The sequence below is a fragment of the Embiotoca jacksoni genome, unplaced genomic scaffold, assembly GCF_022577435.1.
Source record: "Embiotoca jacksoni isolate LCO1_2020_lvr unplaced genomic scaffold, fEmbJac1.0.p SCAF_34, whole genome shotgun sequence".
Lineage (NCBI taxonomy): Eukaryota > Metazoa > Chordata > Actinopteri > Embiotocidae > Embiotoca > Embiotoca jacksoni.
The window spans coordinates 941810-961318 of NW_027185386.1; the positions used below are offsets into that span (position 1 = coordinate 941810).

Below are 19509 nucleotides of genomic sequence, written 5' to 3' on the forward strand. Positions count from 1 at the left end.
CTTAAAGTAAAATATGTTTTCATGTTAAAAGTCCAGTTTTATATTTGCAACACTTTTGCTTCGCCTCTCGCTTTCAAACGTACATGCAAGACAAAACAAGCACCAGTAAAACATTCACTTTTAGACATGAGCAACACAGCAAGTTGGGAGGAAATACGTAGTTGTATGCTTTTGAAGGTTAAAGTAACAGGTGTTAATCTTCACCTGTGCAACGAAAGAGACGCCTGAAGGAGGCGGTTTGTAGAGTAACGCAGGCAGAGAGCTGATGTGTGGACGTGCTGTTCGTTTAGCCGACGCAAAACCCTCCGTCCGGTGCAGAAGGGAACTCTTGGTCGTCTCCGAGGGCCACCGTGCACCCTGACGGTGGTCTCGCTGAGCAGATGGGCCACATCGTGCACACATGTTCACACTAAGAGGTAGAGTGCCCCCCCCCCCCCCCCTGAATATTCAGCAGCAGCTTCCCAGTGATCCGTTTGATGAGAAACTTTAAAATCTACATCCTGTGACACCTTGGCGACAGCAGGAGGAAAAGAGGAGTCCTGCTGTGTTTTGGCTACAGGGGATTGTATAATGTGTGAGTACAATCTGTAAACAGGTGTTTGTGTGTGTGTGTGTGTGTGTGTGTGTGTGTGTGTGTGTGTGTGTGTGAGAGAGAGAGACGGACAGAGGGACAGAAATGGACAGAGAGGGACAGAGAGAGTCAGAGAGAGAGAGGCCATCAGTGCAGTGCAACAGAAGCGTGTGCGAGAGAGAGAGAGATCAAAAAGAGGCAAGATGGCTGCTGGCTTTTAACCTCCGTCTGAGAGCAGCAACTCCTTTAAGTTCGAGATTTGTACGACTGAGCAGGAGACCGCTACGAGAACAAATCTCCCGTCTGCTCAGAGAGTTTCTCATCAGAACCCCTACGAGTGTCTCCACACAGAGTCCTCCGCTGTCAGAAATCCCAGTCGTCCACCTCCAGGTGGCTCAGACCGGACTCCAGGCTGGCCAGGCCGGAGGGGGAGTCCTGCTGCTGGGAGCCCTCGAAGCTGGTGATGGGCGACACCGGCCGCAGCAGCTCGGGCAGCGCCTCCGAGGGTCGGCGTTTGAGCTGAGAGAACCAAAACATGTGGACGACAAAACTTATTTTCCACATCATATTTAATCATTTAAAATATTTACTTTTACACGTTTTCTATATTCAAAGTGAAATGTGGGAGTGCCGAGCATTTAGACAAGTTGGTGTTCAACAGTGGCTGCAATCTACATTTATCTGGAATATCGAGATTTATCTACATGTTTATTTACTTTTTTTTAGAAAAGTACTTCCCAGTATGCCACAAAAACCTGATGAAAGTCTAGAATGTTATACAAACAAAATTTACAAGGAAATAGCATTTTAATGTAAGACATTTTTATAGTACTAATAAAATAATAGAAACTGTTTATAAAATTGACAATGTCAGGATTTCCCTGTTATCTTACACACCTGTTTGAAGAAGGGGTGGCCAATGAGAGTGGAGGCCGACGGTCTGAAGGAGAACAGAGGGAAAATAGTCAGTGTCTTGATCTTTAATTATTCTAAAACACATTTCACAAAATTTAAAGTAACAATCTCGATGATCTCCATTTCGTTCTCTTTGGCGGCACCTTTGGTGTTAAACACAAAATGCAGCTGGATTTCTGGACTTCATTTCCCAGAGATCCAAACAGTGTCACCTGTTGCATTAGCTCCGCCTACCATCTGTCCATCACAACAACCACTGCTGGGAGATGGACACCGCTTCACTAACTGTGCACAGGGATGTCTCACAGACACCCGAGCTTGTTCAGTCCAGTTCTGATACCTGTAAGACTCAGGAGGGACTTTAAGCTCCGCCTCCTCACACACAAAGCTCTTAATGGGCTCGGACCGAGTTACGTCTCTGACTCTCTGGTGAACTATGAGCCTTTAAACACTGAGATCATCTGCTGCTGGTTTATCGGAGGTTCACAGCAAACAGCCGGAAGAAAATTAGGGATTCAGCTTTTGTCAGCGACGCTCCAAAGATGTGGAACAAACTAGCTGCAGATATCAGGGAAGCTATCAGTTAATACTTTTAAAAGAAAGCTTAAAACATATCTCTTTACATCAGCCTTGAACCAGCTACTCTTGAAGCTCTCTTGCACTTCAACTACCGCGCCTTTAAAATGCATGTTGCTTATTTTATATTTTAACTCTATTTGCGTTTAATTTTATGCATTTTATCGGTTCTTATGCATCTCATTTCCTCTGTATATTTTTAAATGTTCCTTTATATCTGTTCTTATGTGAAACACTGCATGTAATTCTCGTGCTGTGAAGCACTTTGAGCTGCATTTCTTGTATGAAAGGTGCTCTACAAATAAAGTTTATCATTACTATTATTATTATTATTATTATTATTACATTAAACTGCAAATACAAGGGCTGTCCTCATTCCTCTGTGTCACCTCATTGGCTGACAGAAAGGGACTTAACGGACGTCTGTTTAAATGAAACGTTTTGCTTCGGGTTCGGCCGACCTCTTCTCCGGGTCTCGCTGTAGACAGAGCTCAACGAAGCCGTGGAACTGTGGGGAGAAGGTGCGGTTGTAAGGGTGTCCTCCCGACGAGGAGGAAGGCTCTCCGTTAGAGTGTCGGACCCCTCCGGCTCCCGGACCCTCACAGATCCCCGAGTCGGCACCGGAACGGGACGGCTTCATGGACAGCTCCTCCGGGGGGATTGTGGTGGTATCCAGCAAACACGGCACCGTCCCGTTCAGCTTCTCCAGCAGCATCTGAGGAGGGGAGCTAATGTTAGTTCACCTGTATACTGATAGACAACTGAACAAATTAAACTTTGCCCCAGCAGAACAGGTGGGTTGTTGACGGGTCTCTTCTCACCTGCGTGGCCGGCATGTCTTTGAAGGGCACGTGTCCATTGGCCAGTTCACAGGCTGTGATGCCGAGGCTGTAGATGTCTGATCGAGAGTCGTAACCCTGCAGATTCTGACAGAAACCGTTCATATAGAAATGAACAACTGCACAGAAAACTGTAACCCTGAAACTTTGGCTTGCAGAACAGCATTTAAATTACTTGTTTAAAAGGCGGCAGAGACGGTATGAAACAGTATTGTACAAGATATCGGAGGATATCAAAGCGTTGTCCGACTGAATGTACACGGAGGAGGGCGAAGCGATAACCTTCATGAGTAAATACTCCGAGTTCCATCGCTTGATCAACATCAGCACCCGAGTTACTAACGTTGTTATGACTACCGGTATGTGGACATGAAACCTCGGCCCTGGTAGTTGGACAGCGTGAAGGAGTGCGGTACCTGTTGCAGCACTTCGGGGCTGAGCCAGGGCAGCACCTTCACGCTGTACTGGGGGAAGTCGTGGACAAACTTGGCCTTCTGGCCGTGACGGATCAGACTGAAGATGCTGCGCAGGCCGGACATGCAGACCTGCCCGTCGGCAGAGATCAGAACGTGGCTGGCCTTCACACTCCTGCAAAACAGATGACACACTGAATATCACACTGACCTGAAGTTAGCTTTCGCTGATATGTTCCTTTAAATAATATTATCCTGTGATTAAAATAAAGGTGCGGTTTGATTATTATCTAATTCAACACATCCTGAAATAACAGAGCAAAAAAAAACACACAAAAGAAAACCAATAAATCAGAAAACAAAAAATACTGTATAAATACATAAATCAGTACATTTCTAACAATATAAAAATTAAAATAATGATGTGATGTGGAATGGAAGCCTTGATTTTGATCCTTTGTTTTGCCTTGAAAATATAAAAAAATCTTTTAACACTCATTTCCTGTGCAAGCGAGTCTCACCGGTGCACATATCCCATGTGGTGGATGTATTCAAGAGCTTTCAGCATGCCGAGCAAGATGTATGCGATCGTCATCTCGACCATGCCGTCTGCAAAATGTGTGCAGATGAGATCTCTGGCCGACCCTGCAAACCCATCAGACACAGATTACCGTGAGGCCGCTTCATCGCTCACATACTTTTTACTACACAGAAGCTGAGCTGACAGGTTTTTGGTGTATTTTCTTACCGTAAGCCATGAAGGGCGTGATGACCCACAGCTCATTTTCAGCTATGAAGACGCTCTTGTAAGGTACAATACTGGAGTGGTGAAACAGCTTTGAAACGTGGAGTTCACCCTGAGAGGAAGAGGAGAGGAAATTACACCTTATTGTGTCCAGATGACATCCTTTATTTAATTAGACGAAGGCAGGAGAGGTCATCCGAACACAGACACCAGAGACGGGAGAGCTGAGTCATGCAGACTGATGGGATGGAGTGACGATGCAGACCTGCAGGTAGGTGACCATGTCATTAGTACATGACTCCAAGTCAATCCTTCGGATGGCCACATGCTCCCCGGTGGGTCTGTATCGAGCCAGGTTCACAGTCAATAAATCGTCCAAGCCCCGACCTAAAACACAGAAAAAAAGTACTCGTTGCTTTTATGCTCAGGTCTTTGGTTTTTAAATATGTATGTTGGATAAATGTCCTAAAATACCAAAGAAACTCTCAACTCAGCAATAATACTTTTACTTACTATTCAAATACCCCAAATTCACATAAATGCCACAAACTTTGAGGTCTTTGCATGCTTCAGTTTGTTTTCTTGTATATCTTGAAATCGACACAAGCAGCCGAGTCCAGGTGTTTTTTCTTTTACGTACCGATAACAGTGAGGAGCTCATACGAGCTGCTGTCAGGGAGGAAGCTGCCCATGGTGTCTCGACGGCGGAACGAGGTCAGACTCTCCTGACTGTCCTCATGGGCCTGGAGGTGAAGGGGGAGGGGGGGGGGGGGGGGAAGGAAATCAGCTCTGACGCCCTTCTTTGTTCGTTACAGTTCAGGATTTGCACCAAAGGGCTTGTGAGGGACTACCAGAGGCTTTATGTGTGATATCTGTTAGAAAAGGTGCGTTACTAAGGTGCGTTAGCATGACTCACAGCAACAGAAGCCATTAGAAACACATATTGGCAAAATCTAACCGTCAAACTATCCCAGTAAATACAAGAAGCTGCTGCAGGGAAAATAATTAAAACACATTGCAGCACTATAGTTCAACTTAATAGAAACCCTGAAAATGTTGTTTTTTTTATGGCCCCAGACAGTTACAGAGCAGAATTCAGGAAAAACATAAGGTTACTCTTAAATGATCTACTTTTCCAATAACAATATTACTCTATAAACAGAAGATCAAATAAATACGGGTAAATAAAAAGGCTCAGTTAAAAACTGCTGTCACATCCTCGTCAGTGAGGACTCCTGAATTCCATCAGTCTATCTCCACTGAAGTGATGGAAATGGACAGATTGCAGTAGCAAGCTGTGGAGGCAAATGAGGTCAAAGATGAATGAGTATTTGGACTGTTTCCATGGCGACCAGTGCGAAGACACACATTCGAAATTAGAATGGGGCACTTCCGTGAGCCTGATTGTGTCCTACGAGGCCGGAGATGACTTTCGAGATCAAGATCAGGAGCGCACAACTCTGAAGGTATCGTCACAGATAAAAACCGAGAGTTCATCCGTATGTGGACGGACGCCATTAACTTTACATTAAACACACAAAAACATGCTTTGGCAGCCGTCGCCTCAAGGAAACGTCTGCAAATGTTAATCTAATCACGCGGGGTACGTTAAACACTGCCACGGTGATCAGATGTTGACGGGGGGGGGGGGGGGGGGGTCGCCATGCATTTGCAGAAGCTGAACACATGGAACTCCATCCAGCATCTACAGACTGCAGGGACACAAAGTGACACGACAACAGTTCACCGTCAACTCAACGACAGGCTGTCAGCACAGACAGGAAAGTGTCACGACACAACATATCCTCGTGAAAAAACATTTTAGTGGGGTTACAAGGAGACATCAAAAATCCAGTTTGCCTGGAGCACAGCATGTTAACAGCACACCGAAGACTCAGACATAAACCGTGTAAACAAACAGGCTGGATGGGAGAATCAGCGCTTCTCCTCCAGGACTGTAAACTCGACACGACAGAAGCTCCCCAGTGAGCGAGCTGAAAAAAGGCCTTCTGAGCTACGAGCGTGGACAGCGTGTGTCCTGAACTGGACACTCATGCATTCGTAATTGTGCAAAGCCTTGAGGGGGGGCGGAGGGGGATCGTGGATTCAGCTAAATATAAATCTGAGCGCGCACATACGTGTACATACATGCACGCATATACACAAAAAGGCACATGGGTGGGGGTGTGTGTGAGGGGGTGATGATGCAGTGACAGGAGTACCACACTTACTTTCCTGTGAGAGAGTCCCTGAGCTTGCTCTGGGGTAGAAAAACCACATCATATGACATAAAAACATGGACACAAAAACAGAACAAGAGAAGGATCTGTGTTTGGAGAAGAAGCTCTTGAACTGGAAGCGATCGGTTCGCTGCATTCAGAGTTCCCAGAATCTATCAACACCAGGAGCTTTGCAGTGAATCACCCACAAAGTGACGCACCGTTTAGTGTAGTCATACTTCTGCTTAAAAAGACTTATTAAATGTTTTCTTATCAAGGGAAATGAGAGAAGCGAGCTAAATCCTGCAGGTTCTTTCCACGTTTAATGTTCGTATGTACGGCAACAGAGCGAAGCCAAAACAGAAATGAACTAAAATGCAATGAAATGAAAATGAGGCAAAGCTTGCAAAGAAAAGAAAGCAAAATCCACCCCAGCAGCTTTCTGTAATTACACAGAAACTTCAATAATGTGCCGAAATGATTGTGCTAATAGAGGCAGCCTGACAGCCTGGTGGTTAGACTACAGAAGCCACCGTCGACAGCGCTGGCTGGGCCGTTACTGTGTTTCATCCCCCCATCTGTCTCCCACAAATTTCCTGTCTATCCCCACTTTTGCAGTCAAGAAAGCATAAAAGCCCAAAAAAGTAATATTTAGAAAATTATACTCATCATAAATAAGGAGAAACATGACAATTAAAAGCTAAACAAACCAGTAATGCAGCCACGAACATGTCGTTTAGCTTCAGGATGCCTGGAAATGACCCTTTCACACACGTTTCACACGCAGACGGTGGTTCCTCTACATTTGTTATTCAAAACCATGTTTTCTGAATGATTTCAAAGTGACTGCTGGACAATATCACAGAGAAAAATAAACCATCATTCCCAGTAGGAACACTACCAGTCAGCTCTTAGAAATATAACCTCTGACTAAGAAGAGATTTTGGCAGGTGATCAATGCTTCAAATGTTTCAGAGCATTTCAAAAGTAACATTGATAGTAAAAGCAGATTATTATATCAGAATAATGTAGTTCACTTGTTTTTGACCGGTTGTTTATGTTAACTCTTCTGAACAGGCCATATCCATAAAATCAGACCGCCCGGTCGTCCACAGGACGGGGATTTGTGAATGGAGGGTGGTTGGTGTCCATCACAGAGTACATCCGCTTTCCTTGGATCAACATTCAAATTATTCTCAATCTGATCTGTCTGGAGGACAGACACACAAAATCCCCAACATCCCATAACCGAACTAAAACCGCAACACGTCCATAAACTACAGCCAACTTACAGTTTCTGTTGTGGCAAAGTATTAATATACTGTCAGACCAGAAGAGGAAAAGCTGCCACTCAAATAAATGAAAATTACCTCTCGCTATACAAACGCTTGGCTCTGTTTCTATAGGTAACAGAAGTGATGTACGTAAACACCGCGGTTGGACAAGAGTAAGATCAAGTGAGTGGAAAACTCTGATAAACAACAGAGAGACTTCAGCTCATCCAGAACTCTGCAGCTCGAGTTTTAACCAGAACCGAGAGGAGAACATCAGTCCAGTTCTGATACCTGTAAGACTCAGGAGGGACTTTAAGCTCCGCCTCCTCACACACAAAGCTCTTAATGGGCTCGGACCGAGTTACGTCTCTGACTCTGGTGAACTATGAGCCTTTAAACACTGAGATCATCTGCTGCTGGTTTATCGGAGGTTCACAGCAAACAGCCGGAAGAAAATTAGGGATTCAGCTTTTGTCAGCGACGCTCCAAAGATGTGGAACAAACTAGCTGCAGATATCAGGGAAGCTATCAGTTAATACTTTTAAAAGAAAGCTTAAAACATATCTCTTTACATCAGCCTTGAACCAGCTACTCTTGAAGCTCTCTTGCACTTCAACTACCGCGCCTTTAAAATGCATGTTGCTTATTTTATATTTTAACTCTATTTGCGTTTAATTTTATGCATTTTATCGGTTCTTATGCATCTCATTTCCTTTGTATATTTTTAAATGTTCCTTTATATCTGTTCTTATGTGAAACACTGCATGTAATTCTCGTGCTGTGAAGCACTTTGAGCTGCATTTCTTGTATGAAAGGTGCTCTACAAATAAAGTTTTTTGTCATTATTATTATATTCTGTCGAACACAAACGTGCTGCTGCTGTAATGCAGAGTTCAACATATCAAACACTCCTGAATGTTTCCATTGAATTAAGTCTGTGATGAATTCTGCAAAACAAGGAACCGGCTCATAACTTTAGTTTCACTGCATCTGACAAAGAAGTCGCTGTTGGCTTTAAGTTTCAGTCATGAATAACAGTATTGTTTCCAAAAAGGAGGAAAAACAAACTCAATAAAGGGAATTCAGTTTATATCCTCACTCTTATTCTGTTGTGCTCAGGTTTTACACTTTGTGTTTGTTGAATATAACTGACTGAATGGAACTTGGACGGTTATTATTTGCTGTCCTGCAGTTCATGATACTAAAGAGGAAATCCACTTACAAACATGTCCAGTGTACATTTATAATTACAGCTGATGTGAAATGTGCCGCTGCAATTCACCGCAAAGATAAAGTCCGATTTATGTGCATTCGTAAATAAAATATTGGAAGTAAACAACCATTTAACAAGCAAGATAAACAAATTCACAAGAAGCATTTCACAAAATGGACATTTCTATATGTGACATCAAACATTATGAGCAAGTGATTTTAAATGTGCCATCTAACAAATTATGGTTGCAAACATAAATAATAAGGTAATTACATTTGAGATCGGTAATAAAATGTTAGATTAAGTGGATGGAAAACTCTCATAACTGTAAATCTGAGAAGCAAAGCGTGTAATCACTCAGAGCTGAATGTTTGTTTCCTGTTTGTGCTGATGAAGCAGTTTAACGTGTAGTTTGGGGGTGCAGATGTTTTTATGTTTTGTTGTACATTGGTTGGCCTTTGACCTCACCTCCAAATAACTCCAAATCCCGCAGGCTCTCCACACTCAATTTCTCAGATACCCAACGCTGACAGACACAGACGGTTAATAAGAGGCATGGGGGGAAAGAGAGAGAAACGCAAGCAAAAGTAAGGAAAGGTTTCACAGAAAGACATTTAGAGCTGTTGAATAAAGATGCTGACAAACTAATCTGCAGCTGTTACACGTTTTCTATATCTCGTGTGAAAGAGAAAGTCAAAGAAAGCTCTACTTTAAGCTCTTTTCTGTCTGCAAGTTGTTCTCTGGGTTGTAAGAACTGATGACACATTTAACTACAAGACGGTTTAACCCTCTTCAACCAGTAACAACCTTCAATGGAAATATGAATTAAAACATTTAAATTAGACGTATTTCTGGGTTCTAGATTTCATCCCTTCTCCTGTAAAGTCTGAATCCTGAAAGAGGAGACGCTTCGTCAACACTTACAAGGAACGACATGGATCCTCCTGAGCGTTACATGTGATGGTGGAAACACGGACAGGAAGGATCTGGAGGGGGATGAGGATGTCTGGTTAGTCTCCTTCTGTCACTGATGATCGAACATCTGGAGAACATACACAACATCTGACATTCACAACACATCTGGAGAACATACACAACATCTGACATTCACAACACATCTGGAGAGCATACACAACATCTGACATTCACAACACATCTGGAGAACATACACAACATCTGACATTCACAACACATCTGGAGAACATACACAACATCTGACATTCACAACACATCTGGAGAACATACACAACATCTGACATTCACAACACATCTGGAGAACATACACAACATCTGACATTCACAACACATCTGGAGAACATACACAACATCTGACATTCACAACACATCTGGAGAACATACACAACATCTGACATTCACAACACATCTGGAGAACATACACAACATCTGACATTCACAACACATCTGGAGAACATACACAACATCTGACATTCACAATACATCTGGAGAACATACACAACATCTGACATTCACAACACATCTGGAGAACACACACAACATCTGACATTCACAACACATCTGGAGAACATACACAACAACTGACATTCACAACACATCTGGAGAACATACACAACATCTGACATTCACAACACATCTGGAGAACACACAACAACTGACATTCACAACACATCTGGAGAACATACACAACATCTGACATTCACGTGTTTTGGTGACTCAACACAACAACTTGTTTTCTCCTCGTCTGTGATGAACAGAAGTTATGATTGCTCAGTAAAGGGAGAATTAAACATTGTGTAGTAAAGTGTGCCAGCTGGATGACCTCTGGTGCTGCTGCGTGAGAAATATATGATGAAGATGATGAAGAAGATGATGATATCTTTGTTAAATGCTGATTTTAGAATTGAAACCAGTCAACGCTGGAAATAATGACGGTTTCAATGCAAACCGAGATGCTGACTTGAACCGAGAGCAAACGGAGGAGCTGGAGGAGACGAACACAAGTTCAGACTTCAATAAATCCTCCTTCAGAAGTTCAGACTTCAATAAATCCTCCTTCAGAAGTTCAGACTTCAATAAATCCTCCTTCACAGCAGGTTGTTGAACATCTTTGTTCTCAGCTCGTAACGGAGCTAGCAGCTAGCATTAGTGGACACCGTTAGCTAAAGAGGCTATTCTGTCTCATTTCAACAGCAAAAAACGTCATTATTTAAAAGGTTTTAATAACGTACCTGTTTTAAATTTAGAGCAACAGTTCCTGGCTGGGGTAATCTTGTATTTTAGGACTTCTTCAGCGAGCCATCCTCTCCGGCGCGATGTTTTGACAGCTCTCCACTCCGCTTCTCGGCTGAGCGCCGCGTCGAGCACTGATGACAACACAAACAATTGACGAATACATTTTGCGCACACGGATGACGCAAGCGTAGCTGGGGCCACTGAAAACAGAGGACCTTTTACTGGCATCAGAAACGGGTAAATAAATAGTATTTTTTATTAATTTTAACAAGTTATTTATCCATTCAGTCCATATAAAATGTTTCTGTGGAGTGCACGTGGTCGTGAGAGCCTCGAAGTGAACCACTTTCACGGAGAAGCGTCGACTCCTCCATATCGGCCTTATAGCGGCCTGGAGCTAACGCTAACATGTTGTTCAGATAAATAATGACCAGAAAAATGTTATTGTCAAATTATTGTGATCTAAAACAGCTGTTCTGGTTTGCAAGAGAATCCTAATACTGTATTACTGTGATGCCGTTGTATGTAGCTAATAGATAAATAGCTTTATTACGGTTACGTCAGTTTCTCAGCCTTCGTGTTCGCGCTAACGGAACTCCAATTAAAATACGTCTGATTAATATGCTGCTGATATTTGAGAAATATGCGCGTCATCGTCGACTGTAATGAAAACGTACCGTGAATTATGAATATGTGTTGCAACATTCGTCTTATGTTTAACCTGCACAGCTAGTTGCAAAATAACCAAAAACAAGGTTTCAGTCAGGGCTTCTCATTTCCTACCGACATTCAGTTGTAAGAGGAACATGTTGACTGAATGGCAGCTGAAGAGATGTTTTCATGAATCAGAAAAGCACCGAGTCGAATTTAATGTGGAGTACCTTTAATTAAATGCATATTTTTAAGACTTGGAAGGTTTACTTCTCTTCTGGTTTTCACAGCGCAGCAATGAACTGGAGCAAAGGTGGTCCAGGTGTGAAGCGAGGGTTCGGCTTCGGAGGATTTTCCCTTGCTGGGAAAAAAGAGGAGCCTCAACTTCCTCAGAAATCTCACACATCCTTCGGAGCTACAGGGCCAAGTGGATATGGGAAGAACCAGCAGCTCCCATCATTCTACAAAATCGGGACAAAAAGAGCTAATTTTGATGAGGAAAATGCGTGAGTACCAAGTCTCTCACATTCACCTACAATTATGCACAAGTTCGTTTCAAATCCTGAGAGAAGCATGTACAGTGAATTTGTGGTATTGGACGAATGTGAAACGGTATTTTTTATTTTTTTTCTACAAGGTATTTTGAAGACGATGAAGAGGAGTCCAGCAGCAACGTGGATCTGCCGTACATCCCAGCTGAGAACTCCCCTACACGGCAGCAGATGCAGTCTGGTGGCGGCTCAGACAGTGAAGACGACCCGTTGGATGCCTTCATGGCAGAGGTTGAGGTGAGAAGAGAATCACAGTTACACAGAAACAAACTAGAATAAATGTCCAAATGCTCGTTTTTTTTTTTTTTTAACAGATCTTGTTTGTTTTTTTGTTTCAGACTCAAGCAGCTAAAGATATGAGGAAACTAGAGGAAAAGGAAAAGGAGAAAAAGTCAGCAAAGTAAGACTCTACATTTGCTTATTTTTTTGTCTCCACTAGGTGTTTAAATTAGGAAAGTTGTCAGGAAAATTATTTTACCAGGAGAAAAATAAAAGGGTTGACCACAGTTGAATTACACTTTGGTTGCAATCATATAACGCCTCTTTGTCAGGTTATTATAGTGGTTATTTGTACATTAACTGTATTCTTAAACATGACTTAAATTTGTAAAAACTATTTAGCCTTACATAGCTGCTCGTTTTAAGTTTCTCCAATGATTGGGACGAAAACGTTCTCCATCCAGCAGTGCCTGTGTTGGCTGAATAAATGTTGTCAGGTAAGCAGAGCGACCTTAGTCAGAGTGGGGTGTGGGCTGTCTTTGGTGTATGAACGAGCCGCAGGGAAGTTTTTTTTCTCCGCTTGTCATTTCAGGGGTATTCGTGATGACATTGAAGAAGAAGATGAACAAGTGAGTGAGCCCTCCACCGTTCTTATTCCACTCCTTTGTTGATCACAGAGGTCCTCCCTTCTTACCCCTCTCTGATCTGAGAACCCCTCCCACCCCCCACCCCCCGCCTTCCTCTCTATGTGACCATGCAGGCTGCATTTAGGATCATTATTTTGGAGTCACGTTTCTTGTGCCAGATTATCTTTGTTCATGTAGCAAGTGTGAAAGTCTCTTAGCATGTGAGAAAAGTGTTGATTTTTCAGATTGTGAACCATATTTATTCTGTGAATGTATCCTTCTTTGATGATGCTGAATGTCTCCTCTAAGGTATCTTTTGTCTTGCCTGAAGGTTGTAGTAAGCTGCACACCGGATCGGTTTCTCACATGAAATGCCGTACTCTCTGCAGGAAGCCTACTTCCGCTACATGGCAGAGAATCCCACAGCCGGGCTGACCCAAGAAGAGGAGGAGGAGAACATTGACTATGACAGCGACGGGAACCCAATCGCCCCGATCACCAAGAAAATCATCCTGCCGCTTCCTCCTATTGACCACTCAGAGGTGCAGTTGGCAGCGCTGATTGAGAACAGACCGTTTCACAGTGTCCTCTCATCGATGCATCAACATTTTCTCGATGTAAACTATTTTGTTGTGACTTTTTCAGCCCGTTTTGTCATTTCTTTTGTAGATTGATTACCCACCCTTTGAGAAAAACTTTTACAATGAGCACGAGGAGCTCAGCAGCCTGACTGGGACTCAAGTGTTGGAGTTGAGGCAGAAACTGAACTTGCGAGTAAGTCTGTCATTTAATTAAAGCACATTTTTACATAAATGTTGAATTGACATTTGTATTTTTCACCATTCTTGATCAGATTTTATTTTCAATATTTCCAGCAACATTAGCTATGAAATGAAGATCACAGTATACAGTATAACCTGTTGTACTCTTTGTCTGTCATCGTTTCCTAATATTGTTTGTTTCCCTTTCTCCACCTTTCTTTCCCAGGTATCTGGTGCTGCACCTCCAAAACCTTCGACCAGCTTTGCCCACTTCAACTTTGATGAGCAGCTGATGCACCAAATCCGAAAGTCCGAGTACACTCAGCCCACTCCGATCCAGTGTCAGGTACAGTGCAAGTCACTCTAAAGACACAATTGTAAATCGAATGAGGAATTATTGGAATGAGGCATCCTGGTTGTTCTGGGTTATCTAGGGTGTCCCCATTGCTCTGTCGGGGCGTGACATGATTGGAATCGCAAAAACTGGCAGCGGTAAAACTGCAGCTTTTATCTGGCCAATGCTGGTTCATATCATGGACCAGAAGGAGCTGGAGGCCGGAGAGGGACCCATCGCAGTCATCGTGTGCCCCACCAGAGAGCTTTGTCAGCAGGTAAAAATAATGGAGAGGTTTTTGTCCAGGTGTCGAGGCTATTTTCTGTTTTATTAACTAAAACAAATACATTATTAACCGGGTTGTCTCGCGTATGTCTATGACTTTTAATAATTTCTAGATCCATGCAGAGTGTAAGCGTTTTGGGAAAGCCTACTCGTTGCGTTCTGTGGCTGTGTATGGAGGAGGCAGCATGTGGGAGCAGGCCAAGGCTCTGCAGGAGGGAGCAGAGATCGTGGTGTGCACTCCAGTAAGAAACCTTTAGCATTTTCCTGGTTCCTGTGGGAGAAAACAAAACCTTTCGACACTGTTACAAAAAAAGGTGATGCTTATTACTCCTGTGTGTGTTTGCACAGGGTCGTCTGATTGACCATGTTAAAAAGAAGGCCACGTCCCTGCAGAGGGTCACATACCTGGTGTTCGATGAGGCCGATCGCATGTTTGATATGGGCTTCGGTGGGTCGGCGTCATCAGGTTTTCTAAACCAGCTTTTGTTGTACTGCAGCTAATTTACAGGATAATCAAATTATTTTTGATTTTTCCTTATTAGAATATCAGGTTCGCTCTGTTGCCAGCCATGTTCGCCCAGACAGACAGAGTAAGTGATGTTTTTTTTTTAATGTTTTAAGTTGTTTTTAATATAATTACCACAGCAACCTACAGACTGTTTTCATTTGACTTAATGTGATTTCCTTCAAAGCTCTTCTGTTCAGCGCAACGTTTCGAAAGAAGATAGAGAGGCTGGCAAGAGACATCTTAGTAGATCCTATCCGTGTGGTGCAGGGAGACATCGGAGAGGTAAATATAATGATTTGTTTGAGCATGCATGTCTACGCTCAGCGTGATAAAATACATCGATTTATAAATTCAGAGCTACAGAATAAATACAGTTTAATTTCCCTCAAAATGTTGTTACAAAATGGAAAATGTGTATTTTGAAGACGCTTTTAAGGTCTTTTGGTACTTGAAGCTCAGAATTGAAAAGTACGAATGACTTGTCAACGCGAGGCAGCAAAAACCTTCTGTCACTAAAATGTATAAACTTGCTTTGTACTTATTTCCATCCTCTCTGAAAAGGCCAATGAGGACGTGACTCAGCTGGTGGAGATGCTGCTCGGCGGTTCAGACAAATGGGGCTGGCTGACCCGGCGGCTGGTCGAGTTCACCTCCTCCGGCTCCGTCCTCATTTTCGTCACCAAGAAGGCCAACTGCGAGGAGCTGGCTACCAACCTGACGCAGGAGGGCTACAGCCTGGGCCTCCTGCACGGAGACATGGACCAGAGTGAGAGGAACAAGGTCATCAGTGACTTCAAGAAGAAGAACTTGCCCATTCTGGTGGCCACAGATGTAGCTGGTACGTAGAAGAAGAAGAAGAAGAAGCGGGGACCGGCATTTGCTCTGTGAAGTGACGTTTTAAGTCTGAGTAACAAAATCTCTTTAAACGTGATTTTTGTATTCCTCCGCAGCTCGTGGTCTGGACATCCCGTCCATTCGCACCGTGGTGAACTACGACGTGGCTCGAGACATCGACACGCACACTCACAGGATCGGTCGAACTGGTCGCGCCGGAGAGAAAGGCCTGGCTTACACCCTCCTCACCAGCAAAGACACCACGTTCGCTGGAGACCTGGTGCGAAACCTGGAGGGAGCGAATCAAGCTGTTTCCAAGGAGCTGATGGATTTAGCCATGCAGGTGAGAGAAACTAAATAAAACACTAACTGCTCTGAACTCGTTGCTTTTTGGAGTGAATATTTTTTTTTTAAACTTTTATCTGTTGTATGTTTTCCTCAGAATCCGTGGTTCAGGAAATCGAGGTTCAAGGGTGGTAAAGGGAAGAGGCTGAACATCGGAGGAGGTGGTCTTGGTTACAAAGAGAGACCGGGCCTGGGGGCTGAAAGCTCTGTGAGTTACTGATTAACTAGACTGTAAAGTAAACGAAGAGAATGCAGATATTCCTCCCTACACCTCTAAATTCAGATATTAAGCTCTACATAATGAAATGTTATTATACAGAGACGTGTCCTTCTGACAGAAGCTGTACGTGTGTTGTCTTTGCAGGACCGTAGCAGCAGCAGCAGCAGCTTGATGTTGTCCTCCAGCAGCTTTGAAGGCTACAGTAAACCGACCAGCGGGGCGATGGGGGATCGCATGTCTGCAATGAAACAAGCCTTCCAGGTGCTACCTAGTTCCCATTTTTCTCTTCCTCTTGATTTTGTTTACATACTCTGCAGCAGTGTGTAATTCACGTTCTCCTGCTTTAAATTATTACATTTACCTTCAAAACGTTGTGTTTGAGATCCCTCGATTCTGTTTCTTTAATCCAGTGGCACATTCTGAACTTTTAGAGTAAATAATTATTAATTTGTCTCAAAAGTTTACTTTGTTTTAACCTGTAAATATTCTTCTACTGAATTACACATACTAGTCACTCACATTTTCTCTGCAGAATAATGATAAAAAAAGAACTAAAGCCCCAAAGTAACTTTTCAAAAGCACAAATTTCACCACTTGGAGAAGATAATGGTTGATTCCCACCCTGCAGATCAGTTTGGTCATTCTATTTAACGAGGCAATAAAAGCTTCACTCTGTCGTGCCTTCGTTCGCCTCGCTGGCAGCGAATCACTTATTCTCAATGTCTCCTTTTTCCTCTCTAGGCTCAGTATAAGAGCCACTTTGTGGCTGCATCCAGCGGCCCTCCAAAGCTCAGCACCAAGTCTAACAGCTCCTCCGGCTGGACCAGCGCCGGCAGCCTGAGCTCTGTGCCAACAGAGGCTGCCAACGGCTCCGAACGGTCCCACAGTGCAGCCTTGTCCATGTCGGGTTTCACCAGCGCGGGCTCCCTGAGCTCGGTGCCCCCCACCCAGCCCAACTCACAGCCCAGTTACCCTCCGCCTGCCCCGCCCTCGCAGAGAGACAGCTCCCGGGACAGACACGGGGAGGACCGGGGCCGCCACGGGGACAGCCACCACCGCCACAACGACAGGAGCGAGCGGTACAGCAGCGAGGATCGCTACGGAGACCGAGATCGCCACGGAGACAGAGATCGCGACCGCTACGGTGACCGGGATCGCAGCGGCAGCGGCAGCAGCAGTCGCCACGGCGACAGTCGTAACGGAGAAGGCAGCAGGAGGGACAGAGAGGATCGGAGGAGCGACAGGGACGGAGGAGACCGGAGCGGCGGAGAGGGGAGGGACAGAGGAGACGACAGCTTCGCCGTCCCCGAGCCGCCGAAACGTAGAAAGAGCAGATGGGACAACTAAAGAAAAAACAAAAAGATCAACACATCGATAGAATAATATGTGCAACCAACTGCTCCATACCGAGCTTGTCTGTGTAGGCAGATAGCAGAGCATATCAGAGGCTGACACAAGCACAGAGCTGCAGCGGGATTTTGGACACAGGAAGTGGACTGATGCTCCTCTCAGGTTGGTGAGGACTTTCGGATTCGGTCGGAGCTTCAAAGTTTGTTCACATCAATTAGAGCAGCTCAGAAACAGCCACTGTACATATACCATTCAGACCGTTGTTACTGTAAGTCAATAGGATCGAGCAATAGAGCTGTAATAAATCCTGCTGTCAGTAAACAAGTTAAGATGTGTTGTTGTTGTTGTTGTTGTTGTTGTCGTTTATTATTCTCACTGAGCTCCTAACATGCTTTTGTGCTTGCAAACCTGAGGCTTTTTTTTCGATGGATATTTGCCAAGTGTGTTTGTATGTTTGCATTTTGTTAATCTACGAAGCTAACTCAGAACTGTTTGATTTAGTTTTTTGAAGGCTCTCTGTGAGGATCACTCGAGTGCATGTCAAAACAACCACATATAGCTCTTTTGGTGTCTTGTATTCGGGTTTTAGTGAAGTGCCTTTTTCTTGGCATTTAGTCGGTCTGAAATGTTTTTCAAGAAGATACTTTTGTTCGAGAGGGAAGTGCTCACTCACATGGAAAATTAAAAGTTTTGATTAAAAAGACTGCTTTGACATCAATTTTTGTATCTGGTTTCTATGACATCCAAACTTTGTCCCTAATATTTTTCCTACTAAACATCTGACACTTTTTCCCTTAAATTATTTCATGAATATTTCTGAAGTTGATGTTTGATTTTGTCCTTTTATTAGCAACATTCATGTGGTAGATCACCGTGAAGACAAAAGAAGACGTACAACTGCAGCATCTTTATATTTATTCTTTGTGCTCTCTAATGTGTGTGTGTGTCTTCAAGAGGATAAAATACAGTTAGAGAACAAATTAGTAATATCTATTCTTGTTATCCACTTTGCCAGCAAAGCGTGAATATTGACTAATAACTGTAAACACATCGTAGGCCATTTAAAATGTGTGTTTCTGACTGACCACCGGAGGGCAGGAATCAAGCTGCTGAACACTCCGACTTGTTCATGTTCATAACTCACATGCATCATATTTTTGCATTTAGCAGATCTTGTTTTGTGTGTGATTATAATCCCCCCCCCCCCCCCCCCCCCCCCCCAGCCAGGCTGACCCCTCCGTGCCCCCGGGCCTCTTCTTGATAGAGTTGTTCAGTAATCCATCCATGCTTAAGTATTGGATATCAATACTTCTTCAATCCCTGTGAAATACAATCTCTGCCTAATCTTCTCCTGAGTATATCAGTGATGTCGGTCGGCCCGTCCTATCAACTGGTCCTGATCTTTTCACCGCTCACAAGTTGTTGAGTCAGCAAACAAACCTGCATAAAGTGTGCATGAAGTAAAGAAAACAAGATATATTACATATTGATACGTAATAAAATGCCGTTTTTCAGGTTATTTTTAGTCAAAATGTTTATTAGGTTGATAGTTTTTACACTCATATGGCACAGACACAAAAAAAGACATGCTATGTTCAAAAACATGAAACAAATTCAGGAAGGATGTGATCAACAATAAAAGCACAAATATGAGACCGAAAAATAATGTTCATGAAAGTAAAGTGAAACAAATATTCACCACTCAAAACCACAAAATGTACAATCATCATTTAAATTAAAGGTTATTATGGCCATATATTCAAATCAGGTTGTAGTCCTGCCTTTTCCGATAGCCCGTGAATGCATCGGGAACAGATGAGAACCAATAGCGTGCGACATCCTGCCGAAA

At 43.5% G+C, this 19509-nt stretch overlaps 2 protein-coding genes across 7 annotated transcripts; one reads left to right on the forward strand and one right to left on the reverse strand.

Annotated features, from left to right (window-relative positions):
- Positions 1-422: 422 nt before the first annotated feature.
- On the reverse strand, positions 423-11090 carry strada (STE20 related adaptor alpha). Of its 4 annotated transcripts, none has more exons than XM_069165545.1 (13): positions 10973-11090; positions 9690-9751; positions 9234-9291; positions 6291-6319; positions 4700-4802; positions 4325-4446; positions 4063-4171; positions 3836-3959; positions 3318-3489; positions 2884-2988; positions 2524-2777; positions 1469-1511; positions 423-1090 (listed from the first exon to the last, which is right to left on the reverse strand). In XM_069165545.1, exons 2-13 carry the CDS (start codon positions 9699-9701, stop codon positions 935-937), a joined length of 1287 nt encoding a protein of 428 aa, XP_069021646.1. In that variant the 5' UTR covers positions 9702-9751; positions 10973-11090; the 3' UTR covers positions 423-934. The 4 variants fall into 4 exon arrangements, with proteins under 4 accessions (XP_069021646.1, XP_069021647.1, XP_069021648.1 ...); XM_069165546.1 differs by having other exon boundaries at positions 9690-9807; XM_069165547.1 differs by lacking the exons at positions 6291-6319; positions 9690-9751.
- Positions 11091-11142: 52 nt separating this feature from the next.
- On the forward strand, positions 11143-18378 carry ddx42 (DEAD (Asp-Glu-Ala-Asp) box helicase 42). 3 transcript variants are annotated; one of them, XM_069165550.1, is made up of 18 exons: positions 11143-11213; positions 11918-12133; positions 12265-12415; positions 12517-12578; positions 12990-13026; positions 13413-13565; positions 13693-13797; positions 14011-14130; positions 14219-14395; positions 14517-14645; positions 14752-14851; positions 14946-14993; positions 15096-15193; positions 15473-15749; positions 15862-16088; positions 16188-16298; positions 16455-16571; positions 17052-18378. In XM_069165550.1, the coding sequence occupies exons 2-18, from the start codon at positions 11925-11927 to the stop codon at positions 17655-17657; spliced, it is 2727 nt and encodes a 908-aa protein (XP_069021651.1). In that variant the 5' UTR covers positions 11143-11213; positions 11918-11924; the 3' UTR covers positions 17658-18378. The 3 variants fall into 3 exon arrangements, with proteins under 3 accessions (XP_069021651.1, XP_069021653.1, XP_069021654.1); XM_069165552.1 differs by having other exon boundaries at positions 11195-11213; positions 11923-12133; XM_069165553.1 differs by lacking the exons at positions 11143-11213; positions 11918-12133; positions 12265-12415; positions 12990-13026 and having other exon boundaries at positions 12512-12578.
- The last annotated feature ends 1131 nt before the right edge of the window (positions 18379-19509 follow it).